Here is a 25,078-nt window from a genome sequence, read left to right as displayed (position 1 = left end):
AGGATGAAGAGGAAGCGGGCAGGCTGGAGACATAGGTGCCACTACCCCAGGGGACCTACCTGTTCCTGAACACAGCCCCAGGGCTCCCTGGACACCATCCAAGGCTCCCAGGGATCCTGCCAGAAGTGATGGGTGGGCTCTAAAGGCCTCACAGCCAGTACTTGCCCACCCACAGGGCAACACTCTGCGAATGTTCCATCCCTCAGGGGCTGTACCTCCCCTGCTGTCACCCCCCAAAAATCTGTGTGGGATGGGGGCCACGGAGGAGGTGGGCACCAGGGATGGAGGCGGGAAGGATGGAAAGAAGCAGGAGGAAGGTGGCAGGAAAGTGGTAGCAGAGCTGGGGTTTTATTTGGTCCCAAGGAAGGTTGTGGTGCTGGCATGGGCCTGGCATGGCATGGCAGGGTTGGGTGGGGACACCAGGTGAGCAGCTGGCTTGGTGCAAGGGTGCGTGCTCAGGCGCGGGGCGGGTGGGTTGGCCATGTCCCCCTGCCCTGTGGGCTCCTCCACACAGCCGTCCTGCTCACTCCAGCTGCTGCAGGAAGGTCAGGAGCTCGCGGTGCCACTCATTCGGCTTGTCCAGGTAGCAGGCATGTCCAGCACCCTGCAGCACCAGCACACCGTGCTTGGGGAGGTGCCGCAGGTTGTTCAGGCTGGCCTGCCCCAGCTCCATGTCCTGGTCCCCGTACACGATCAGCGTGGGGGTCTGCAGAGGGGGAACGCACTCTGAGCTTGCCAACAGCACCCAGGCACGTGGTCCTCCTGGTCGAGGGACACCCTGGGACCAGGACATGGAGGGGAGGTGCTTGCCCTTCTCCCCCACCCACCATGAGAAGGGGAAACAGGCTCAGAATCCTGGGTCTCCCCACGTTCCCTGTTTCCCTCCTGCTACCCTACGGTCACATTCCTTCACCATCACATTCCCCTTTTCCAGTGGCAACATTGCTTCTGGCCTGTTTGGTTTTTCCTGTGCCCAAATGCAGTGCCAGGGTCCCCTCCTCACTATCCCCTCCCAGTTCCTTGACCTCCCGCAATCTCCCTCCAGGCCGTACTTTGATCTGGGTGTACTGCTCCACTGTGAATTTCTCAGTGCAGATGGGTGCCACCGGCACATACGCCTTGAGCAGGTGGTTGTGCTGGAAGAGGAAGGGCAGGGAGTACATGCCGCTGAGCGACGGGCTGATCACCACGGCTGGACCCAGGCACAAAGCCTCCGAAACTGCTTTCAGGAAAGCCCCCGGTGCTGGCTGGCCCACTGGTGCTGGCGCCACGGCATCTTTCGAGCGCCCCAGCCCTGAGCCGTGGGAGACAGAAATTGCCCTGTCATATTCCCTGCCGCCTGATGACCGGGAGAAGCCAGCACAGCAGGACGCTGGGGCTGCCATCCTGCCACCACAAGCTCAAGTGGCTGTGACAGCTCCCCCCGGCCCCCACCTTGCTCCGGGGCTGCGCTTGCCACCATCCCTTACCCGGCAGGTCAATAGCCACAGCTCGGTAGCCGTTTTCGGCCAGTATGGCAAGCGTCTGCAGCTGAAGCCAGGTGTCGGAGGAGAAGCGAATGCCATGCAGCAGCAGCACTGTCAGCTTTGGCGCCTGCTGGTCTGGCTCAGCTTGGCGGTAGAAGAGGGTTTGGCCGTCCACCGTGACGGTGCTCTCGGTGAGCCGCGGGGCAGCCATGGCTGGGGTTGGGAGGGATGTTGCGGGGGTTGAGAGGTGGAAGTGGGCCCGGGGCCCACGGTGGCCCTGTGCAGCCTAGCAGAAGGGGCCACAGGCCTCGTCCTGGCCTCGAGGCCCGGCGGCGGCAGGAGGGCTGGCAGGCTGTGGCACTGGCACTGGGAAGGGGGGGTTACACTGGCACCACCCTCCTTCTGGGGGACACGGGTGGGAGGCCGGCCCCGGCGTGGGTGCGGGGCCACTCGCTCGCGGCAGGCAGGCTCACGGTCCTGCCTCTGCCTCAGTTTCCCCGCCCTGCGCCGGGCCGGCGGCCCTTACCTGCTCCTCTGCCCCACTGCCGGCCGCCGCTCGCCGCCCGCTCCCCGCCGCACCACGGGGCTGGCGATGCCGCGCCGCGGGTCCAAAGGCCGGCGGGGCGCGGGCAGAGGAAGCGGCGGCACCGCCTCACGGAGCGCAGGACCCGAGGCGGCCCTGGGAACCGCCGCCGCCCCACCGAGCCGAGCCCCACCGAGCTCTAGCCGAGTCAAGCCGAGAGCCCTACCCGAGCTCTGCCGAGTCACCCGAGCTCTCCCGAGCGCCGCCGAGCCGTTGCCGAACCGAGCCGAGCCCTAGCCGAGCTGGCCGAGCGCTGCCGAGCCCTAGCCGAGCTGTTGCCGAACCGAGCCGAGCGCCGCCGAGCCTTAGCCGAGCGCTAGCCGAGCTGGCCGAGCTCTGCCGAGCCCTTGCCGAACCGAGCCGAGCTCTAGCCGAGCCCCGCCAAGCCGGGGCTCCTCTCCCGGCACCGGCCGTTCTCTCCCGAGACCTCGGTCCCGGCCCGGTGGGTCGGTGCGGCGGGCAGGCCCCCAGCTAACAGCCCTCGGGGCCTGCAGCGCTGCGGCCTCCCGCCAGGCGGAGCCTCGGGCCGCGGGCGCGGCGCCGTGAGGGCCGGTGCCGGGCGGGCTGCATGTCCTGGCCGGGCCTGAGGGGCGGCGAGGGCGGCGGCCGGAGCCAGCGGGGGCTCGGGGGGCTGGAGCCGAGTGGGGCTCCCAGCGCCGGGCGTGGGAGACGCGGGCCGGGCCGGAGAGAGGAGAGCAGCGCGGTCTGAGGCCTACCCTGCCCCGCAGCAGTGGGGTTTGGGGCTTCTAGCCCCTCGCTGCCATTTTCCTTCTCCAGGGGGAGCAGAGATGCCGGTCGGCCGCGGCCGCCTGGGGCTGCTGCTCCTCGGGGTGCTCCTCACCTTCCTCCTCTACCTGCTGCTGCCGGCCACGCAGCAGGAGCGGCGCCTGGCGGGTACCCGGCCTGAGGAGGGGAAGCGGGGCCGGCGGGTGGCCAACACCACCGCACGAAGCGGAATGGCTGCGGGAGAGCCCCCCGTTTTCTACAGGGAGGCTTCTGCAGGGCCCCAGGCCAGCGGCGCTGCCAGCCCCGGGAGGTGGGTCAGCCCGCTGGCTCCCGTAGCAGAGGAAGGTGGTCGGTCTTCCCTAGCCCTTGTGGCCACTGGATGACTGTAGGCATGCTGTCTTCCCTGAACCCCTTCCCACCTGTTTTCCCCACCACAGGCCCGATGTCCTGTTCCTGCACGGCCAGGCATTCACCTCCAAGACGTGGGAGGCCTTGGGCACACTGGCGCTGCTTGCCGGAGAAGGCTACCGTGCAGTTGCAATAGATCTGCCTGGTAGGACCACGGCATTGCCCTGAAGTTGATCCCTCTGGTCAGCTCCAGTCCATCACCTTAGCCACTGCTGGGGTCTGGACCTCTTTAGGGAGGGCTCTGGACCTCTTTAGACAGCTAATGGTGGTCCCCATGGGGATTTGGCTTTGCCCCAGGGCATTGACTTCCGTGGCCACCCAAACGCTTGGGCTGGAGTTGGCTTGGTCTGGCTGGTGCACGGCTGTGGCTGTACAACTGCTGAGGCTTGACTGGTTGCCTATTTTCTGCCAAGCTAGCTGAGCCTCAGGGGGAGAGATCATTGCAGGCTGCACAGTTCCCCCTACCCCACACCCAGTCCATGCCCTCTGCCCTAGGCTATGGGGATTCACCCCCGGCGGAGATGGCCACAGCACAGGACCGGGTGGCTTTCCTGGACCATGTCCTCCAGGAGCTGGGCATCCGGAGGCCTGTTCTTGTCAGCCCCTCCATGAGCGGCCGCTTTGCCCTACCCTTCCTCCTGGCGCAGGGGGACCGGCTGGCTGGCTTTGTGCCCATTGCACCCGTGGGCACCAAGGACTACACTGCTGAGCAGTACCGGCGGGTCCAGGTGAGTTGGGTTGGTGGGCTCTGGGGATATCCCTGGGTACTGGCAAACCTTGTAGGCTAGCTGATTGTAAGGTGGCATGGAGGGTGGCCCTGTTTTGGGGTGAGCGAGGGGAGCAGTGAGGGGGACCTTTGCTCCCCTCAGCTCGTGGCGGGGCTGACACCTGCCTTCCCTCAGCTTTGCAGCCCCCATGATGATGGATGGAGGTGGGCACAGCACAAAAGGAGTGTGGTGGCCATTTCCCCCTCTGATAACCACTCTGGTTTTCTCTCTGCCCTTACCAAGACGCCCACCCTGATCCTGTATGGTGACCGTGACACAATCCTGGCTCCCCAGGCCCTGCAGAGCCTCCGGCAGCTCCCTGGGCACCGTGTGGCTGTGGTGCCTGATGCCGGCCATGCCTGCTACCTGGACAAGCCAGACGACTTCCACCGGGCCCTGCTGGGCTTCCTGCACCAGCTAAAGTGAGCGCTGCCGAGCGAGGACAGAGGCTGGGGCATCCTGTGGGACTGGGACACACAGGCGGCTGGCGTGAAAGGTGCTGTTCTTTTTTGGGGCGTCCCCAGGGTGGCTGGGGGGGACACACTGAGGGTGTTCCTTGTCTGGCAGGACAGTTCCTCCTCTGTCAGGAGGCCAATAAACTGATGCTGCTCTGGTTTCTGCGTGTGTCCCCAAGCGCCGTGGGGCTCCCTGGGCTCCAGCCCCGTCTCTCGGCCTCTAGTGTGGGGCAGGAGGGTGCCCGGCCCGGCCCCTACCTGTCTCCTGCCTCCTGCCCCCCCCCCCCCCCCTTCCCTGCCCCCGCCTTCAGCCCACCCCGCGGCCCCGCTCCTCCCCCGCCCGCCCCCCGCCCGCCTCCTGCCCGCTGCCGGCTGCGGGGCGGAGCGGAGCGGGGCCGAGCGGGGCCGGGCCGGGCAGGCGCCGGCGGCAGCAGCGCGGAGGTAGGGCCGGGCCGGGCGGGGGTCCGAGGAGCTGGGGCGGGCCTGCAGCGCCCGGCAGCCCGTGGGGGGCTGCCCTGGTGCCTTCGTCCCCCCGCAAGCCCGCACCCCTCGCGGTATATACCCCGAGGTACCCTGCACCTCCCTCCCCACCCCGTACTGCCTTGCACCCTTAACCACGGTACCCTGCATCCGCGGTACCCCTTGCACCCCTCATCTGCCCTCCTGCACCCCCCTACCACGGTACTCTTCACCCCTCTGCACCCCTCACCGCGGTACTCTGAAAGCCCCCCGTACCCCCTTGCACCCCTAATCATGGTGTCTTGCACCCCCCTGCACCCCCAACCATGGCATCCAGCACCCCTCTGCCCTCTTGCCTGTGCTTCCCCTGCACCCCAACAACACAACCGCTGCACCCTAACCCATGCAGCACCCTGCACCCCTAACCACGGTACCCTGCACACCCCTGCACTCCCAAACATGGTGTCCTGCCCCCCCCCCAATACACCTGCACCCCTACCCATGGTATGCTGCACTCCCCACTAACCGTGGGACCCTAACTGCAGTACCGCTACACCCCACTGTGCACCCTCCCTTGCACCTCAGCCAGGTACCCCTATACCCCACCTGTGCCCGTTTGCACCCCTAGCCACAGTACCCTGCACCCCTAACCACAGTCCCCTTGTGCCCCCCTCAGAGTCTCTCTGCACCCCTTGCTCCCATAGCTTGCCCAGTGTTCCCCTTCAACCCCTCCTGCTGTAGCCCCACGTGCTCCTAAGCACCCCACATCCTCCTGCTCCTCCAGCTGCCCAGCACCCCTCAAATACCCAGTAGCCTGTCACCCTCCTGTAGGTCCCCCAGCCCCCCCGTCCTCTGTAAGCGCTCAATCTCCCTTCACCATCCCCATTTCCTTGCACCCCCAGTGTCCACCCTTGTACCTCTCCAGTACCCCCTAAGCAAGCCATGCCCCCCTTTCCTTACCTGCACCTCCTCACATCAGCACCCTTCTTTCCCCACCTGCACTCCCCTAGCATCCTGCTGGACCTCTAACCACTGACTAACCCCAGCTACCATGTGCCCCTGCCCTACACACCCTTCTTCCCCCCCATAACCCCCTCCCTTGCCTCGTTGCCCCCCTTTCCTCCCTGCTAGCCCCCTATGCCCCAGCTAGCCCTTCTGTGGGTCTCACCCTCACCCCATTGCTTGCCCTGGCACTGCGTCTGGGGTGAAAACATGTGCTTTTGGGGGGAGAATGAAAGGATGGCATGGGGGGCACACCCCATCCTGCCCCTGCACCCAGGTGGGGGAATTTCTCTGGTGGTGGCAGCATCCCAGGACTCATAACTGGGAGACCTTTGCCCCATCCTGCTTTGGTTTCTGTGACGACCAAGCTTGCCAATGGACTTTGGAGGGGCCGGTGGGTGATTAACCATCTCACCGCTCTTCCCCCAGGGCTTTGCAGCCCCAGTCCCTGACATGGCACCCGGGAAGCCCGGGAAGAGCACCGGGGCCTCGGAGGATCCCTCAGTTACGCTTTTTCGGGAGTACCTGAGGATTGACACCGTCCACCCTAAACCTGACTATGGTGAGGATGGGGGGAAATGGACGGGGAGCCATGCAGGGATCCAGCAATGTGGCTTTGAAGCTCTGGTCTTTGGACCCGGATGCCCAAGTCCTGGGCTGGGGCTGTTTTGATCGAGGTGTTAAGGAGTGAACACCTTTGTGCCTTATCTCTGCTGGTGCCTTTGTTCGGGGCGAGGACATCCATGGATGTCTTGACTGCACCCAGAGCTGCTGTTTGCTTCCTCCAGCCCTGTGCCTCAGGGTCCTTGTTTCCATGCTGCCCTGGCTCTGGGACAGATGATTGTGGTAACCCCGTGCAGATCTTCTGTTAAAATTTTCATCCTCCCACTAGAGTACATCAAGATTTTTTTATTGGTGGAAAGCTCCCGAAACTTCTGTGGAGGACTGTCCTCCCTGAACTTGCCTCCTTCAATTCTTATTTTTTCCTGTTCCCCTAGTCCTTGCGCCAAAGGGATGGTGACAAGCTGCTCCTGTCCCCACTCCCAGCCACCTCTTGTGCCCAGGACCTCCATCACCTGCCCTCTCTGGTCACCTCTTTCCTTGGCCTGGGAGCCCCGGAGAGCCTTGTGAGTTGTAGTGAGGGGTGGGAGATCCTGACGTAACTCTGGGCATCCCTGCTCCTCCCCAGATGCGGCTGTCCAGTTTCTGGAGCGTGTTGGCACCGACTTGGGCTTGGCCTGTCAGAAAGTGGAGGTGAGTGAGGCGAGGAGCAGCCCCCAGTCTGTCCATCCATCCACCCATCTGTGCCAGGTCCTTAGTGACTGGGCTGTTCCCCTGCCTGCCACCCTGGAGCTGGGTAGGAGTGAATCCCCTCTGCCTGTAATCCTTTGCTGACCTGAGCCCTTCCTTAAGCCTGTATTCCGGCTAGTCCCTGCTGACCTTTGCAGCCGCCCGTGCTATGATTAGCTGGGGACCTGGCAGGGTCGTGTTGGCTGGGGACATCCTTCCTGCTGGGCACCAGCTGTCCCAGGGTGTCCCCGGGCACCCGGGGAAGACGCTGGGTTTGTCTCCCCTCCTCCGTCTGAATTGCAGCCAGGTCTCGTGCCTTTGTCCAGGCTCCGTCTAGCTTTGGGGGAGTGCAGGCATGCCTGCTCCTGCTGCCTGCCCTCTCCCAGCAGAGAAAGGGGTGACCTGCTGGGTGGCATCAAGAAACTTTTCCCAGTCTGATGCTTTTTGGCTGCAGCCTGCCAGTCCCAGCCCCTCAGCCTCGACCTTGGTGACATCCTGCCCTTGCCCCACAGGTGTGCCAGGGCCGCGTGGTGCTGATCCTGACGTGGCAAGGCACAAAGCCCCACCTGCGCTCCATCCTCCTCAACTCCCACACCGACGTCGTGCCTGTCTTTGAGGTGCTGGGACAGGGCAAGGGGTGGAACAGGCGTGGTGGGCAGGATGGGGTGGGTGGCAGGGGAATGGGAGCTGGTGCCTGCTGTGCCCCTATGCCATCACAGCCACTCTTCCCCACAGGAACACTGGACCTACCCACCCTTTGAGGCTGTTAAGGACTTGCAAGGCAACATCTATGCCCGGGGTGCACAGGACATGAAGTGTGTCTCCATCCAGTGAGTGGAGGGCTTTGCACGGTGGGCACGGTGGTGGGGGTGCCTCTGAATGATGCACGACAGGATGCTGCCATCCCCAGAGTCTCTGGGGCTGAAGGTGCTACCCCTTGACCCTGCCTGGGGTGTCTCAGAGCACACCAGCCCCTCTCCTCCATGATGACCAGGCACCACCTTCTCCCCACAGATACCTTGAGGCCATCCGGAGGCTGAAGGCAGAGGGAAAGTGTTTTGCCCGCACCATCCACCTCACCTTTGTGCCTGGTGAGTCCCCAGGGTGTCACCTCTCAGGGGAACAGGAGGGGCTGGCAGCTGGGTGATGCTCTGAAGTTCCCCACAGCGTGGCAGCTGGGCACCCTCCTGCCAGTCTCTCCAGATTTTGAGCCAACCTAGGTCAAGGCTGGAGGGGTTTCCCTGTCCAAAGACATCGGGTGTGCTGGCAGCACCCAGGCTGGCATGAAAGGTGGGCTGGGGGATGCCCCAGTTCCTTCCTCCACACCAGCCTCTCCCCCACAGATGAGGAGGTGGGTGGACACAAAGGCATGGAGATGTTCGTGCAGCGCCCCGAGTTCAGAGCACTCAACGTGGGCTTTGCCCTGGACGAGGGTGAGTGGTAGCAGGGCTGCCATGGGGACGTGTCTCCTCTTGGCATGCACCCTTCTGCCTGTTGGCATTGTCCCCTGGGCACTGGCACCCAGCACAGCTTCCAGAGACCCCCCTGGGGGCTCCTTTTCCCGGGCAGTGACCCACACGGTGCCAGCTTGGAGGGGAAATGCTGCCAGGGCAGAGTAGAAGGGGGCATGCCATGGCACTTCTGTGCCCTGCTGACCCCCTGTCTGTGCCTGCTGCAGGTCTGGCCAGCCCGTCTGACACCTACAGTGTCTTCTATGGCGAGAAGAGCCCATGGTGTAAGTAACCGCACGCGTGGCACCCTGTCCCTGGCTCTGCTGGGCGCTGGGGCACTGATACTGCCCTGGGCTTTCTGCTCAATGCCTCCTTCTTCCCCTGCTGCCACAGGGATAAAAGTGAAGTGCATGGGTAGCCCCGGGCATGGGTCCCGCTTCATCAGCAACACAGCGGCTGAGAAGATGGTAAGAGAAGGTGCAGCCCTCTGCTGCCTGCCCTGGGGCTGCCTGCAGGACTGGTCCTCACCCACTGCCCTTCCTTCCCCAGCACAAAGTCATCAACTCCTTCCTGGCCTTCAGGGAGAGCGAGAAGCAGAGGTAGGAGACAGGCAGCGGGAATGGCTGTGGCTTCAGTTCAGTCCGTGGAGGGGGTCTTTGGGATCCCGAGCCAGGCTCTGATCCGGCGCTGCCGCTCCATGCCTCAGTTTCCACATTTGGGGGTACTGGTGGGGTGGGGGAGCACTCCTCCTCCTCCCTGGGTGGTGGAGGTTGACTCTCCCTTGCGTCCCCCGAGGCTCAAGTCCGACTCAAGCCTGACCCTAGGGGATGTCACCTCACTCAACCTGACCATGCTGGAGGGGGGCGTCTCTTTCAACGTGGTGCCCTCTGAGATGGCAGCCAGCTTCGACATCCGCATCCCACCCACCGTGGACCTGAAGGTGCGTGCCATGCTGGCCCCACCTGGGAGGGAGCGGGTTGGGGGGTACCCCGCTCACACTTCTCCTCTGATCTCTGCCTCAGGCCTTTGAGGAGCAGGTGGCTGCATGGTGTCGGGGTGCTGGGGACGGTGTCACCTATGAGTTTCACCAGGTGAGGGGTCTCAGCCACCTGGCACATCGTGCCTGTCCCTCCCCTGCCACATGCCCACCCCCTGCCCCTCACCTGCCCTCTCCCTCCATCAGAAATGCATGGACCAACACGTCACCTCCACTGAGGAGTCAGACCCGTGGTGGAAAGCTTTCAGCGGGGTCTGCAGGGACATGTGAGTAGTGTCCCCAGGAAGGGCGGGACCATGGTGGGGACATCCTCTGGTGGGAGGCAGGTGGTCCCCGGGGGTCTCTGGGGTCATGGCAGGCGTTGGGAGGGGTTGTCCTGTGCTGTGCCAAGGCATTTCCCTGCGTCCCTCCGAAAGGGATGGGATTGCGTGTCCTGCGGGACTGAGGGACCTTCCTGGTGTGGGCTCTTTGCCTGTGGGGTGGCAGGGGGACAGGGGAGCCGGCTGCCCCCATGCCCATGCTGATGCAAGGTCTCGCTTGTCAGGAAGCTGCAGCTCAAGCTTGAGATCTTCCCAGCTGCCACCGACAGCCGCTACATCCGAGCGGTGAGTGCCCTGCCAGCCTGCCTGTGGGTCCCCCACCCGGGGTGAGACCTGCAGCCCCAAACAAGAGCCATGCCCAGGAAAAACGGGGCATGTGGTGCCCATCCCATCCCTGGCCTCACCCTGTACCCCACCATCCCCAGGCAGGACACCCCGCTATTGGCTTCTCACCCATGAACCGCACCCCAGTGCTTCTCCATGACCACAACGAATTCCTCAATGAGCAAGTCTTCCTGCGGGGCATCGACATCTATGCCCATCTCCTGGCTGCCCTGGCATCGGTGCCCCCACTGCCTGCTGAGGGCTGAGCGCCCTGGCGAGGGGCAGGATGGGGCCGAGCCAAGCAGCAGGACACAAGACTTGAAAAAGGGATCAGGGGGTTAGCACAGCAAATGCCTGCCAGTGTGCCTGGGACACAGATGGCATCATGCCATGTTGGCAGTGCTCAGGGCTTGCCCGATGGTGATGCCTGTGCCCAGTGTCCTGGCTGTGCCCTCGAAATCTGGGTCCCAGCTGCACCCCTGGGGGTTGTGTCCCCCTTGCCCGGGTGCCAGCAGAGCCTTGTGCCTGGGTGCCTCCTGCCTTTCCTGGTGCTGGTGGTGCCTCCCCCTGTCCCTGTGCCACCTCCAGCTGCTCTGGCTGTGGGGTAAGGGGCTGACTGGTACCCTGCTCTGCCTGCCTGCGCCTCATCCTGCCTCCCTGCCCGTTTGCCAGGGGAGCTGGGGCCGGTGCCACCTGTCCTCCCTGTGCAAGTCAATAAATCTCCTTGGTAAGCATGGCCAGCAGAGGGGTCTGTCTGTCTGTCTGTGGCGCTGCCTGTGGGGTCTTGGGGAGCCCAGGCGCCACGGATTTCCTCAATGTGGTGGCGTCTGCTGGGGTGCTCCCTGCTCCCCTGGGTTTGTTGGGTTGGGGGATGGTGCTGTGGGCCGATCCTGCCCAGGCAGGCTGTGGGACTGCTCCTCAGGAGCCTCCGCTCCAGATCAGCCTCGGGGCTAGAGCAGCTGGCGGTGCTGGGATTCATCCTGCTCCCACCAGGTCCTGCCATAGTGCCGCTCCCCCAGACCCCCAGGCCTGGGCAGGCAGCGTGCGGGTCTGAGCAGGCAGCCGACCTGATCTACCAGAGCTGCCCCGGGCTGCATCTCCTCCTTGCTTTTACCCCACCCCGCGTGGCTCCCAGCACCCAGGGGTGCTGGATCTGTCTCAGAGCCACACCGTTCCCCGGGGAAACCACGGCAAGAGCCAGCTGAGGGCTCACTGAGCCAAACTGGGGTGGTTTTACCCTGGCCGGGGGGGGGGAAGTTGTAGGGCTGCTCCACTAAAAAAAGGTTGGGGGTGAGCCAGGCCCCCCCTATCCTCCTGCCTTCTGTTTTAATTAATAAAGATGCTGCAGCCCTCTGGGGGCTGGGCTTAATGAGGCTGCCCCCGTGCCAGGCTGGGAGAAGGGATGAGGCCGGTGGCGATGGGGTGCTGCAGAAGCCATCAGCTCCCACATCCTTCTCCTCCACCCAGCACGGTGAAATCCAAGGCTTTTGGACGGGAGGGATGCCTGCCTCCATGCCAAGGCTCCCCAGAAAATTTTGTGTGGAATCTCTGATGTCTCATATGGCCATGTCCCCTGACCCTGTGGCCCCGGGAGAGGGTGGCCTAGGAGTGGTGTGTTGGGTACCATGGGGTCCTGCTTGCTGGCCAGGGTCCCTGCTCAGGGTGCAGGTGAGCAGGCACCTTTTCGGCAAACAGTGGTGCATCCCCCCTGCCGCCCTGCCCTGTAGGTGCACCAAAGCTACATGTAGCACCCCGTGCTCCCCTTGATCCTGCTCAGCCCCCTTCTCCAACTGGCCTGGTGTCCCCAGCTTGCCCGGCTGCTGAGATGAGAGCCAGGTGCTTGCTGGTGATCGCCCCACGCTGAGCATCCTTCATGGGGGACAGCCCAATGTGCCGTGTCCTACCCCTCCAGGAAGGCAAGGCTGGGGAACCCCAGCTTCCCCCCTTGCTCCCCAGCCTCCAGGGATGAGCCATCCTCAGGGATGAGCCGGAGAGGCCGGCAGGGTTACTTCTTTGCGGGAGGGGGCTGCGGCAAAGCCTAAACCGCTGGTGGCAGGTGACGATTTAGGGGTGTGTGAGCTCTGGGCGCTGCCCCCGGGGGCTGAGGCTGTTGCGCCCCGCACGGCACCCCCCGCGCATCCCTGCCGCCCCGGGGGATGGGGGGGTGGCGGGGGCGGGCCGGGGCGGGCCGGGGGCGGTCGGATGGCGGCCCCATAAAAGCTGGGTGCCACCGGCAGCCCCGGGAGCGGCGGGATGCGGTCGGCGGTGGCGGTGTGCTGGCTGGGGTCTGCGCTGCTGGCGGCGGGGCGCAGCCTGCCCCGGCTCCGCCTGACCTACCGCGGTGAGCCGGGCCGGGGGCACCTGCTGCGGGGGGGGCTTGGGGGGCCTCGGCTGTGGGCGCTGCGCCCCAAATGCGGGTTTATGGGGAGGGCTGGGGGGGGGCACCTTGCGCTAGGGCTCGGTGTGGTCTGGGGTCTCGGCGGGTGGCTGCTCGGCGCGGTCCCGTTCCGCACGCGGGACGTGGGGGCCCCCGAGGAGGAGGAGGAGGTGGAGGAAGGGGGGAGCCGGGTGCTGGGGCGAGGGGATGCGCCGCCGGGCTCCGCGCCAGCCCCGCCGCTTCCCACGAGGGATGGTCTCCCACGTGGAGTGGGGGGAAACTGAGGCACAGCGCTGGTCTGGCACCGGCACGCCCTGGGGCTCGGGTGGGTGCTGCGGTGCGTGGGTGGGCATCACCCCCCGTGGGTGCTCGGCACTGGGCCCACGGCTGGGTGGGCTGCCCGGCAGGTCCCAGGGTGCTGCTGAGCACGGGCACCCTCTGACCCCCGCCGTGTTGGGATGCTGGGGGGCCCTCGGGGTGCTGCGCTGGGAGCGCTTGGTTTTAATTAAAACTCCTGTGATCCTGCGCTGGCCCGCTGCATGCCCTCCTCTGCCAGCTTAATCCACAGGCTACTGCCAGCCAAACTTGACAGAGGAGCCCGGAGCGCCCTGATTTCCTCCATCTGGCCTAAAAGCAATGAACCTGCTCTAAAAAAGAGTAAAATAAAATAAATGGCATAATGCAGATCTTCCCCTTCCCAAAGAGGGGAAAGGACTGGGGCAGCCCAGCCCTCAGGGAGCCCTGGGAGCTGTGGAGCAGGTCCCTGTGCCAGGGGAAAGCTGCTGGCTGCCCTTGTGCTGCCCGGGCTGGGGGTCCCCTGGCCTGGGGGCATGGCTGGCTGCGTCCCTGGCTCTGTCCTGGGCAGAGTGGACAGCCACAGGGGTTCCCTCTCTGTTGAAAAGGGGAAACTGAGGCATGCGGTGGCCCCACTTTCCTTGGGAGGCAGCAGGCGCCTAGGATGGCTCATGGCTCTGCCCCGTGGTGGGTTCTGCTGTCCTGGGGCTGCGCTTGGCAGTGGGGCTGGGAGGTTTGGGGTCCCAGCAGAGCTTGGTCACAGGGCTCAGGTTCTGATCCCCTGCAGCACAGCCTGGCTGTGCCATCCCCCAGGTGCGAGGGGCTCCCCGGGGCCACATGAGCTCCTCAGGCTCCCACAGGGTGTGAGCAACCTTTTGAAGCTTTTTTTTTTTTCCCCCTTCTTAAGCTGATTATTCTGTTCCTCTTCCAAATTGGAAACAGAAACAGAAATTTCCCATGAAACAAATTCTGCCACCGCCTTCTCCCCAGGGGGAAAAAGAAGAAAATTGAAATTTCAATTAAAGCCATTAGAAACCTCTGAAATGAAAACTGGGGTGAACTGAAGCTGCTTGTGCTTAGCTTGCTGGTCTGGGCTGTGCATGGCTGGTGGCTCTGGTGATGGGTTGATGTTTGGAAGGGTGATAGGAGAATGTGCTGTGCCATGGGTGCAGGGGTGGCCGTGTCCCCAGCTCTCCTTCTCACTTCAAGCCACTCTTTTCCTTTTGCTTTGGCTTCCAGCAGTGGCTTGTGTTGAGAGGCGAAAGAGCATTTTGCTGCTACGTGGACTGGGAGCATTACAGCACAGCCCGGTGCCCTCCAAGCTCTCCGCTGTCCCACCTGAAGGACCCCTCCATCTGGAGGATGGCTCCTATGAGACCCACACCCTGGAGTAAAGGGGTCCTGGGGATGGATGGGGCATGGCAGATTGCTGCTCCCTGGGGAGATGAAGCCAGGGAAGGGGAAGGCACCCAGAGCTGGTGTAACCTGAGGTGCAAGAGGAATTTGCCGGAGCTGGGGGAGAAGGGGAAGCTTCACCTGAAACAATAAAAGGAGCCTGACAACTTTGGCAATGTTATTCTGAGCTGGGGAAATATTCCTGGGCAAGAATAGAAGGAGACAACAGCATTTTCCTGGGCTGGGCCTGGCAATATGGGAGGACTGGAGATGCTGGGAGGTCATGGGAAAGAGGGTACCCCCTGGAAAGATGGGGTGGAAGGACCCTTGGTGCCTGGTGCTAGCTCTGCTTGCAGGCACAGGGGTCTTCCCAGTGAGGATGGAGCTGGTGGAACTGTATCCCTCCATGCTGCCTGTATTACCAGTTAGGGTGTTGGAACTGCCTTTGAGCGACTTGGTGGGGAAGGGAGCTGTGTGTGATGGGGTGGATGTGTCTCCCTTGCAGGTCCCAGAAGAGGCATTCCCCACCAGGATGGTGGCATTGTGCCATTGGCCACCTTCTCATTAGGGGTGACAAATGTACCCCCAGCAAGAGCAGAGCTTGGCACCCCATTGTCCTGGGCTGCTGGAAGCTGGGCTTGTCCCAGTGCCAACTTCCCCTCTCACAGGGACATGTGTGGGGGATGCTTAGGCTGGGGGTTTCCCTGGGGTCAGAAGTGGCAGCTGGCAGCCTTCCCCAGTGGAGGGTGTTTGGGGACACCGCTGCATTCATCAATGGCGCTTTGTCCTCCTCCCCCTCCATCTGGCGGTTGTGGCGCTTGGGGCGCCTGGCCTGGTGTCGGGGCAGCCGCTGGGATGGGGTTTCAGAGGCTGGTGAAGCTGAGCTGCTCCCTCTTGCCCTCTCCCTCGGCAGCAGCTGGGTGGGCCCACCATGCTGGGGATTTCAGCTTGCTGTCCCTGAAAGTTATTTCCCGCTCAGAATCCATCACACCACTGCCTCTGCATTGTCATCACCACAAGGGTCCCCTTGGCACCTCACAGGATTCAGGCTTGGACCTGCTTTGGGAACTTTGACCATCAGACCCTGTTGCTTTAGGATGTGACATCCATCCCAGGGACACAGCATCCCCATGCCACTGCCTTTCCCCAGGTGCCACCTTCATGCCATGGTGGGGAGGAAGCCTCCCCGACAGTGAGGTCTGGTGGTGGCGGCGGCGGGCTTTGTGTGCCCATTTCCCCATGGCGCTGGCTGGGTGCCTGCTATTGTGTCCCTGACTGGCACCAGGGAGGGGGAAGGACCTGCTTTTTGCCCACCCCGTGTCTGCTCTCACCACCCTCCCAAGCTCCGTGCGAGCCCAGCCTGGGGCTGACAGCATGGCACAGCCTTTGCCAGGCTCTCGTGCACCCCAGCGTGCTGTGGCATGGCCACAGGAGGAGTCTGGAGTGGATAAACCAAACCTTGCTGGTGGCAAACTTGCCTGAGACCCTGCTGCCTGCTGGCTCTGCAGCTTTGTCTTTGGCTGGGCAGGAGAGCAGCACCTTGGGCAGGGGGAGGCCTGGATGCCCACACCTCCAGGGTGGGATGAAGATGGATGCTGCTGTTCACGGTGGCTGGGGGCAGCTTTTCTGGTGGCCCAAGGACAGCTCCATGATACTCAGAACAGCAGCTCGGAGGGACCCTCCTGCCTCTGAGCCCATCACAGTCATCTGGTCACCCCTTGAAACAGCCAGGACCCCTTGGTGCTGCCACCAGCGTAGGGGTCTAAGGATCCTTGTGTGAAGGGTGTTTGGGAGCTGGAAGCCTGCATGGCACCTGCAGTTGTGTTGCCCCTCTCTGGTTTTCCTGGCTGTGATGCCCCTTTGCTGCAGCCCCCTCTGACAGCTTGGCCCCCAGGTGGGGGGGAGGGGGGGGGCGCTCCCAGGGGTGTGAGAGGGCATTTAGCTGTGGGGTGTTATCCATCATTTTTCCCTCCTGTCCTTGTGCTGGGTGAAGCTTGGGGCCCCAGGGCTGTGCTGTCCCAGCAGGGCGGGCTGTGAGCTGGGTGTGCTGGAGGCCCCAGCATGCATGGCAGATGGAGGGATGTTGTGGGGACCACCGGGGAGCAGGACATCCCCCAGGCTCAAGGCAAGCACTTGTGGCTGCGGCTGGGAGGGGACATTTGAGGTGAGCAGTGAGTCTCTGAGGCTGGGATGGCTGGTCCTGACCCTTCCTTCCCTCCCTGACAGAGCTTTTGAGCACCAACCGCTCCACCCTCTTCTTTGGCCACCGAGGCTTCCTGGGCTTCCGCTCCCTCTACCTGGATGAGTACCGTGACCGGCTCTTCATCGGGGGGAAGGATGTGCTCTACTCCCTGCTCCTGGACAGGGCCAGCGCAGACCCCAAGGAGGTGAGCTGGGGTGAGCTGAGTCCGGCTCAGCACCCTGGGGTCTCCGACCCCACCCTGGCCCCCTGTGCACCCTATGCCCCTCTGAGTGGACATTGCCCAACCAAACCAGGCGAAGTCACCCTGAAACTTGTACCGCCTGGCAAGGGTGGGCTGGCTGTGGTGCCTGGAAGCCAGGTAGTTGTGGCTGGCAGCCTAGGAGATCAGCGGTGCAGCCCGCTGGTGCTCTCTGGGTTCTGAGCAGGGTCTCAAACCCCATTCTCCTAAAAAGCTGCCATTGGGAGAGCGGGTGCTGCCCATCCTCATCTGGGCATCCCCTTCACAGGCCAAATATACAGCTGAAAGCCTGCAGAGACAAGGAGCTAAAAGCATCCATCATTGCAGTGAGCTGTGCCAGGGCTCAGCTAGCAAAGACTTCAGACCTCTCCGGGCTCCTCAGTGGGAGAGGTGATGGACCAGAGCAACAATGCTGGGTAGTGGCTCCCCTCCTCCTTCACCCTCTCCATTTCAACTTCTTGCTTTTTTAAACATGGCTCTGGGCTGTTTCTAGCTGAAGAAAGTGGAGAAGGAAATGGAGTGCCCCTTGGTGTGCTGGGTCACCGCAATGGGGTCAAGGGCTTGTGTACCCAAGCTGCCCTTGGTCCGAGAGCTGCCGAAGGCTGCAGGAGACCTGGGCTCCACCACTCCCTGCTGTCCCCCAGCACCCTTTCCACGGGCCACGCACAAGTCCACCCCCTTCCAGGCCAGCTCTGGCCATCCCCAGTGTGAGCGCCCACACCCAGCCCGGCTGCAGGCTGCGACTGCCAGGGTGCTTCTCCCCAGGAGGAAGGGTCCTGCCCTGAGACCCCTGGGCTGGGTGAGCTCTGGGGAGCTGTTCCCTCTCTCTGTCCCTCTCTCTGTCCCCATGCCATTGGCAGCCTGAGGTTGTGTATTTGCAGGGCTGGGTCCTTGCTGTCCCCCCTCCCTGCTCCAACAGGTCCTTTGTGTTTCAGATCTACTGGCCACCCCTCCCTGGGCAGACTGAGGAATGCTTTCGGAAGGGGAAGGACCCAGGGGTGAGTTCCCAATGCGTGCTCTGCCCCGAGCTGGGGGGGTCCCCTTGTGTCCTGGTGCTAGCCGGCTCCCCCCCTGCCAGGGCTGTGCTGTGTCGTCCTGCCGGGGATGGACCTGTGGGGCTCACAGGCCAGTTAATGCTGGGGCAGAGCAAGGGACCATCCTGGTGCATGAGGGAAACTGAGGCAGGGAGCTGGTGACCAAGCCTGGCCATTTGGCACGTTTGCTCTGGGCTCTGGATATGCTGTCTCGGGGGCTCTGCTCAGCCCCACGGCCACAGAGCAGTGGCCAGTGTGCCCCAAACGTGGCTACACAAAGTGGGCCGGGGTATCTGGGCTCCAAGACCTGAGCTCAGAGGCACCAAGAGCCCTGTGCTGTGCTCCAGTCCCCAGCAATGTGGTCTGACCCGTCCTGGCCGTCCCTGATGGTGGGAAATCTGTAACTTGCTCAGGTTCAGTGACCTCACTCCCTAAACCTCACCCCTCTTTGCATCCCTCCTGCCCCTATAGGAAAGAGGACTGTGGTGGGGAAAAGTCCCTGAGGCTCCCCTGGCCCAGACAAATTGCTCCCGGGAGCCCCGTCCCGCTCTGTGTGTTTATTTTACAAGCTCTCACCGACAGATCTAAGCCAGGGCAGGCTCGATTTCTTATTTTTCTTGAACGTATATTTTTTTTCAACTTGCTATTTTAGAGGCTCTTTGCAAAGGGAAAATAAACAGCAGGGAGGCTGGGAACCCCCGGGGCAGCTCGGTGGTGGTGTTCCCAGCAGACGAGGGGCCTCGCATCCCACCGAAGGGGGACGATGGGGGGACAGGCAGGGCTGGCGCTGGCCAGGGCAAGCTGCTGAGCTAACGGTGGTGGTGCCTGAGCAGGAGAAGGATGGGAGCCCTTTTCCAGCGGGAACTGCCAGGAGAGACCGCGCAAGGTCTGAGGTGGCAGGTCTGTGGCCCCAAGGGCGTCATTGCTACTTGTTCCTGGTAGAAGGGGACAATCCCAGACAGTAGCAATCAGGGCTGTCCTGGAGGCAGCTGAGGATGCCTGTGGGTATCCGTCTGTCTCCCACATTTCCTTCTTTTGTTTCATCCCCGGCAAGCAGGAACACAATGGGGAAGGACGTCCCTGCCTCTGGTCACGTCCTGGGCGCCGGGAAGAGAAGGATCCTCAGGTGTTCGGGGCTGGGTGTAGGAGCCCATTGTTTTGTGTCCCAATTGTGGACAATGTGTTGTGTCCCAGTCACATTGGGAGCTTGCTAAGCAGGTGACCTTGCTCCCCTGGCTGGCACGGGCTGTGTGATGGGGTGAGTGCACGGGTGCCTGTGGGCAGGAGATGCCCAGGTGATGGCTGGATCACGCGTGGTTTCCCCAGGATGCTCTCTGTGGCAGGAGGACCAGTAAAAAGCCCTTTCCTTGTGCAGTCCAGATGAAGCCTATGCAAGCCCTGTTGGTGGGTGCAAGATGCCATCTCGCACCCCTGGCACTGGGGTGAAGGCAGAGAGCCTGGGTGCATCCCAGGGAGCCAGGGCTGGGGCTCACCCATCACTGTAGGGCCCCAGGCAGAGGCGAGGAGGTGGGGCTGGGTGAAGCACCACCAAGCCCCCTGTGACCTTCCCCTCCTCCGCTGTTCCCCCAGACTGACTGCGCCAACTATGTCCGCGTGCTGCACCCCTACAACCGGACACACTTGCTGGCCTGTGGGACGGGCGCCTTCCACCCCGTCTGCGCCTTTGTCTACGTGGGGTACCGTGGTGAGGTAGGTCAGCACCACAGTGGCGTGCCCATCCTGAGCGTCCCTGGTGGGACACCCCTGGGAGGTAGATAGCCATCATCTGCTTCCCTTCTGGGGGGCTTCAGGACTGCATGGGGATGCTGAATGTGGTGTTTGCCTCACGCTGAGTACTAGGGGGTATCAGGAACCAGCTCCCTGTTGCCCCTTTGCCCTTGCACTACCCCCTTCCCAGCTCCCCCACCTTTCTGGCCTGGCATTGCCTTTCTAGACATGTCCCCTGGGGCTGGTGTCCTGCCAGGGGCTGCAGCATGGGTGGTGTTTCCCCCCCTCCCAGCTCGCTGCTCATAAATCAGGTTGGCTGGGATGGAAAGGCAGGGCCCCCTGCTCGCAGCCCGGCACTGTGCAGGCAGCAGGACCCTGCCCGTACCACAATGCCTCCGGCCAGGCTGACAGACAAATGGTGGGGCTGGCTGGTCCCCCTGGCTGCTTCGCATCCTCATAGGATCCGACTTGCCTCAAAAAGCACGGCTGCCACTTCCAGGTGGTCCCTTCGGGAGCGCTGGGGCTGTGGATGCCTGCAGCAAGGTGCCTGCAAGCGGGGCAGGGACCAGCCCCAGCCCCTGCATGCCCAGGCACGGCCCCGCCACAGCTCAGGGCTCACCTGCCTGCTCCCCCTTGCCCAGCACACCTTCAGCCTGGACCCTGCCAGCGTGGAGACCGGCCGGGGAAGGTGCCCGCATGAGCCCAGCTGCACTTTTGCCAGCACTGTTATCGGTAGGTTGTCTTCCTTGGGAACTGAGAACCTTTGGGGTGCAGGGACCAGGGATGGTCCCTGTGCCAGCCGGGACTGGCTCTCAGCCCCGTGGTGGGGTGGTTTTGCCAGGTGGGGAGCTGTACACCGGCCTCACCGCAGATTTCTTGGGCCGTGATCCCGGCATCTTCCGCAGCATGGGGACCCGTTCCGCCTTGCGCACTGAGGTGGACCAGAGCTTACTCAACGGTATGGGCTCCCCTCTGCCTCTCCATCCCCTCCAGCTGGGCTAATGTCAGGGACCGTGAGCCCTGTGGTGGCCAGGGCATCTGCTGGCCATGGGTCAGCATCCCCCATGCCAGGTACAAACAGGGAAGGGCACTGGGGCAGCAAGATCTGGGGGTCCTCCTGGCCAGCATCCAGCCCCAGCATGGTGTGGGGGTCCAGAGGTGGTTTCCATGCCCTCTTGACCCACCTGACATGGCTGGCTCTTCCTTGTAGACCCCAAATTTGTGGCAGCCCACTTGATCCCAGATAACGATGACCGGGACAACGACAAAGCCTATTTCTTCTTCACGGAGAAGGTGGTGGAGGCAGACAGCAAGGAACACACCATCGTCAGCCGGGTGGTGCGGGTCTGCGTGGTAAGATGCTGGTGGGGACCGTGGGGGACAGGGATGTACCAAGTCACAATGGTGCCCCTGATGCTACCTGTCCCTGCAGAATGATGCTGGTGGCCAGAGGGTGCTGGTCAACAAGTGGAGTACCTTCAACAAAGCCCGGCTGGTGTGCTCTGTCCCTGGCCCCGGTGGCATCGACACCTACTTTGATGAGCTAGGTAAGGGGTGGTGCATGGAACTGGGGAGCGAACCAGGGCTGGTTGCTTAGTCAGCGGCTTCGGGAAGCCCCTGAGATCCAGGAGAAACCTAATGGTTCCATCCCTAGAGGATGTCTTCTTGCTGAGGACGAAGGATGGGAAGAGCCCAGAGATCTATGCCCTCTTCAGCACCATCAGGTGGGTGGTCAGCTTCAGCCTCTGGGGACGTCCAGCTGCAGCTGCGCGTGACCTGCCCCGTCACCATCACCACGTGGCTGACTGGCTGCTCCCCAGCCTCCACCAACTCTGCCCTTGTCCGTATGTGTGTGGAGATGTTGGTGCTCCCATGTCCCGCACTGATGCCACCAGTGCAGAGCATGGGTCTGCTCACCCCATTCAATGTGCCCTTTCAGCCATGTCTTCCAGGGCTCTGCCATCTGTGTGTACCGCATGGCTGACATCCGGGAGGTCTTCAACGGGCCCTTTGCCCACCGGGAGAGCCCCCACCACCGGTGGGGTGCCTACGAGGGCAGGGTGCCCTACCCACGGCCTGGTGTGGTGAGTGACTCCCTGGAGCTCTGGATGCCCTCTGCTCCTCCGATTAATCTTTGGGGGTGGTGGTGAGGCCGATCCTCCATCTTCTCACCTGCTGGCATGGGCTCCCTATGGGATCCACCCCAGGACAGCTGGGGACCGAGGTCTGTCAAAGAGGTGGAGAAGATGGATCCCAGATTGGAAGGTGGGGAGGGATCCAAACCAGCTCTGCAGCAGGATGGAGGAAGAAAAGAGGGATGGGTGCTGGGGTGGCTGGGCTGAGCTTGTCCCCTCTCGTTCCCACAGTGTCCCAGCAAGACCACCAACCAGCCCCGGCGGCAGTATGGCACCACCAAGGACTTCCCTGATGAGGTGCTGCACTTTGCCCGTGCTCACCCCCTCATGTTCAAGCCCGTGTACCCCCGGCACCGCCGACCCCTCCTAGTGAAGACCAACCTGCCCTACCGCCTGCGCCAGCTTGTGGTGGACCGAGTGGAAGCTGAGGATGGGCAGCACGACGTCCTCTTCCTTGGGACAGGTGAGCAGCAGGAGGGGCGTGCAGGAAAGAGCCCCGGTGCTGGGGCTACTGGTGGGCACGCAGCTGGGGTGTGCGATATCAGGGTGCTCACACCTCCATCCTCCTCCTCCTCCCCACAGACACTGGCTCAGTGCTGAAGGTGGTGGTCCTGCAGAAGACAAGCTCAGCCATGACTGAGGAAGTCGTCCTGGAAGAGCTGCAGGTTTTTAAGGTGCTGTTTGCTACCCTACTTGCACAGGAGGAGTGCAGTGGGATGAGCTCAGGTTGGGGACGCATGGGGATGGAGGATTGGGGCTGTCACCATACTGTTGGGCACTGGCAGGTCTCAGGGCTGTGAGGGGAGAGGTTGGTTGTGTTCACCCTCCCCAAAAACATTCCTGGTGCCCCTTCAAAGCCCTGGTGGCTCTGAATGAGCCAGGCTCTCCATGGAGAGGTTTTTGCCAGCCTCACATCTGCTCTCCTCCCCTGCAGGTGCCTGTGCCCATCACCCAGATGGAGATCTCCGTCAAGCGTGTGAGTACAGACGTGCCTTGGCCACGAGGCTGGGGACAGGGCAGGTGACCAGGAGGGACTGAGCTGTTGTCACCAACAACTCTCAAAGCCCACATGGTGCTTGCCCTGGGTGGGTCCCAGCTGGGGACCCTGGGCACTGTGCCTGTGGGGGCTGCCAGCATCACCATCTTGGTGCCGTTCCCCCAGCAAATGCTCTACGTGGGCTCCAGCCTGGGGGTGGCCCAGGTACGGCTGCACCAGTGTGAGACCTACGGTACGGCTTGTGCTGAGTGCTGCCTGGCCAGGGATCCCTACTGCACCTGGGACGGCACCGCCTGCACCCGCTACCAGCCCTCGGGCAAGCGCCGCTACCGCCGCCAGGATGTCCGCCACAGTAACCCTGTGCACCAGTGCCTGGACCAGAACCTGACCGGTGAGAGACTAGGGGGGCACACAGGGCTGAGGGGCTTGTCCAGGTGCCCCAAGATGTCCTGGCATCCGCAGCCCTCAGCATACAGAGGGGCTTGCGACCATCCCAGGTGGGCTGGGGCACCCTCGTCTCCCCATCCTGTAGACCAAGGGGTGCCCTGAGAGAAGGTGGGTGTTCCACCTGGGTCTGTCCCCAGGGAGGGCGGGAGAAAGGGACTGAAGACACTCAGTGGCCCAGGGGAGCTGACACCCAGGCACGTGGGAGCCTGGCTCTGCCCCTCCTGTGAGCCCATGTCTGTCTTCACCTCAGTGGACGATTTTGAGAGCGTTGAGGAGAAGGTGCTTTATGGGGCGGAGGACAACAGCACCTTCCTGGAGTGCGTGCCCAGGTCCCCGCAGGCCACTGTGCAGTGGTTTGTCCAGAGGCCCCCTGACGAGCAGCGGGATGAGGTGAGGTTTCCCCTGCACCTGCCTTGCTCCCCTTGTGAGGACACGGGAGGGATATGGGGCCAGACCTGGACCACCCCCCCAACCTCGTGGTGGCCAACAGGTGAAGATGGACGAGCGGATCCTGCAGACGGAGCAAGGGCTGCTCTTCCGCAAGCTGCACCGGCACGATGCCGGTGTCTACTACTGCAAAACACTGGAGCATGGCTTCACCCAGACGGTGGCCAAGACAGCCTTGGAGGTGATTGCCAGCAAGCAGCTGGCACACACCTTCCGCCGGGAGTGGGGGGATGACCCCCCGCGCCTGCCTTGCCCCGAGCCCCAGCTGGCACCACAGGCTCCCAAAACCTGGTTCAAGGACATCATGCACCTCATCAGCTCCCAAAACCTGCGGCGGGTGGAGGAGTACTGCACTCGCCTCTGGTGTGGCAGCCGCCCTCACCACCGCAAGAGCAAGCTGGCCCAGTCCAAGCATGCCCTGGCTGGTGTGGACATGGGCAAGAAGGGACAGACAGCCAAACCCCACGGCGAGAGGAACCGTGTGCCCCGGCAAGCAGTGTCCACCTAGAGAGGGCTGTGTAATGGACGTGGGGTGGCTGTGGGTGAGGACCAGCTCCCCGTGCTGCTGGCAGCCCTGGGGACCTCCTGCTGTGGCGGGTGGCTTGCAGCCCAGTCCCCCCAGCTGTGGTGGATGGGATGCCAGGGCCAGCTCCTGGGCGGGTCCCTGTCACCTTCAGTGGCCACAGGGCCACCTCCAAAATGGGCAGTGTGGTGGGATGCCTTGGGCCCCCCTTGCTCTTGCTGGGTGCTGTGCCAGGTGTGGGGCCATGGTCCCTGGGGCAGGCTGGGGCTTGGCACGTGCAGTGCCACTGCTGTACCACCACCCCAGGGAGCTTGCTGGCTGGCTTTCTCCGCAAATAAAGGGGCCGAGTGTGGCACCGTGGGGAGTGGCTGATGGCTCCAGGCTTTCCATAGCAACACGGGGCCTGGGAAAGATGATGCCCACTCTCACAGGGGGGAAAAACAGCATCCCCCCTAAAAGCCTCTGTGCCCAGGATGAGCCCTGTGCCTGGGGAGCCACAGCCATGCCATACCATCCAGGGCATACCCTGGGGGACGGGGCTCCTTCCAACCTTCCCTGCGGCATAGGGCACACTCAGCAGTGCCAGCCTGTGTCTGGGTGCAGTTCCTCCCCCCCCCCCCCTCCGACCCCCACCCCCAGACAGACTGTTTAGGGTTGGGCAGGGTCAGGGAGAAAAGCAAATGGCTGCCAGCACTTTAGACCCATTCCTGGGTAAACAAGGGAGAGGCACTGATACCACTGCCGTCACTGTGCCTGGGTGCCAGAGGGGATGGGGACATGCAGAAGAAGGGTGGCCCCAGCACAGTCTTGGGGGGCTGCGCTGGTTTCTGGTGGTTGGTGGCCCTGCAGGACTGTGGGGGACAAGGATGGTTTCGGTGGGCTTGATGGTGGCTGGTGGAGGTAAACCAGTACCCAGGGACTCCCCCAAATGCAGCGGCTGACAGGGTAGGTGCATGGAGAGCACCCACAGGCTGCCGGCACTGTCCCAGGCTGCCAGCAAGATGCTCCCTTG

The 25,078-nt window shown here is 63.1% G+C and overlaps 4 protein-coding genes across 7 annotated transcripts; 3 read left to right on the top strand and 1 right to left on the bottom strand.

Annotated features, from left to right (window-relative positions):
• Window positions 1-329: 329 nt before the first annotated feature.
• LOC308062687 (putative protein-lysine deacylase ABHD14B) lies at window positions 330-2,351 on the bottom strand. 3 transcript variants are annotated; one of them, XM_080384504.1, is made up of 4 exons: window positions 2,216-2,351; window positions 1,470-1,679; window positions 1,053-1,294; window positions 330-706 (listed from the first exon to the last, which is right to left on the bottom strand). In XM_080384504.1, exons 2-4 carry the CDS (start codon window positions 1,675-1,677, stop codon window positions 524-526), a joined length of 633 nt encoding a protein of 210 aa, XP_080240630.1. In that variant the 5' UTR covers window positions 1,678-1,679; window positions 2,216-2,351; the 3' UTR covers window positions 330-523. The 3 variants fall into 3 exon arrangements, with proteins under 3 accessions (XP_080240630.1, XP_080240629.1, XP_080240628.1); XM_080384503.1 differs by lacking the exon at window positions 2,216-2,351 and adding an exon at window positions 1,993-2,209 and having other exon boundaries at window positions 1,470-1,832; XM_080384502.1 differs by lacking the exon at window positions 2,216-2,351 and adding an exon at window positions 1,993-2,209.
• A 486-nt stretch (window positions 2,352-2,837) lies between these two features.
• Window positions 2,838-4,564, top strand: ABHD14A (abhydrolase domain containing 14A; the record flags this gene model as incomplete). Its single annotated transcript, XM_080384495.1, has 4 exons — window positions 2,838-3,085; window positions 3,213-3,328; window positions 3,679-3,911; window positions 4,194-4,564. The coding sequence occupies 4 exons, from the start codon at window positions 2,838-2,840 to the stop codon at window positions 4,374-4,376; spliced, it is 780 nt and encodes a 259-aa protein (XP_080240621.1). The 3' UTR covers window positions 4,377-4,564.
• LOC308062674 (aminoacylase-1-like) lies at window positions 4,553-10,991 on the top strand (the record flags this gene model as incomplete). 2 transcript variants are annotated; one of them, XM_080384480.1, is made up of 15 exons in its annotated part: window positions 4,553-4,846; window positions 6,296-6,428; window positions 7,056-7,120; window positions 7,669-7,773; window positions 7,892-7,986; window positions 8,171-8,247; window positions 8,500-8,589; window positions 8,835-8,891; window positions 9,001-9,074; window positions 9,157-9,206; window positions 9,403-9,547; window positions 9,630-9,698; window positions 9,791-9,870; window positions 10,149-10,209; window positions 10,350-10,991. In XM_080384480.1, the coding sequence occupies 15 exons, from the start codon at window positions 4,553-4,555 to the stop codon at window positions 10,512-10,514; spliced, it is 1,560 nt and encodes a 519-aa protein (XP_080240606.1). In that variant the 3' UTR covers window positions 10,515-10,991. The 2 variants fall into 2 exon arrangements, with proteins under 2 accessions (XP_080240606.1, XP_080240607.1); XM_080384481.1 differs by having other exon boundaries at window positions 4,837-4,973.
• A 103-nt stretch (window positions 10,992-11,094) lies between these two features.
• On the top strand, window positions 11,095-24,434 carry SEMA3G (semaphorin 3G). Its single transcript, XM_080384459.1, has 16 exons — window positions 11,095-12,589; window positions 16,541-16,701; window positions 17,691-17,753; window positions 19,380-19,499; window positions 20,159-20,249; window positions 20,359-20,475; window positions 20,728-20,870; window positions 20,950-21,064; window positions 21,172-21,241; window positions 21,457-21,601; window positions 21,884-22,115; window positions 22,235-22,326; window positions 22,587-22,628; window positions 22,815-23,040; window positions 23,347-23,486; window positions 23,587-24,434. The coding sequence occupies exons 1-16, from the start codon at window positions 12,502-12,504 to the stop codon at window positions 24,049-24,051; spliced, it is 2,310 nt and encodes a 769-aa protein (XP_080240585.1). The 5' UTR covers window positions 11,095-12,501; the 3' UTR covers window positions 24,052-24,434.
• Window positions 24,435-25,078: the final 644 nt, after the last annotated feature.

The sequence above is a fragment of the Falco punctatus genome, assembly GCF_963210335.1.
Source record: "Falco punctatus genome assembly, chromosome: 4".
NCBI classification, from domain to species: domain Eukaryota; kingdom Metazoa; phylum Chordata; class Aves; order Falconiformes; family Falconidae; genus Falco; species Falco punctatus.
Note: the sequence above shows the minus strand (reverse complement) of the source record. Positions and strands in the feature narration are given on the sequence as shown.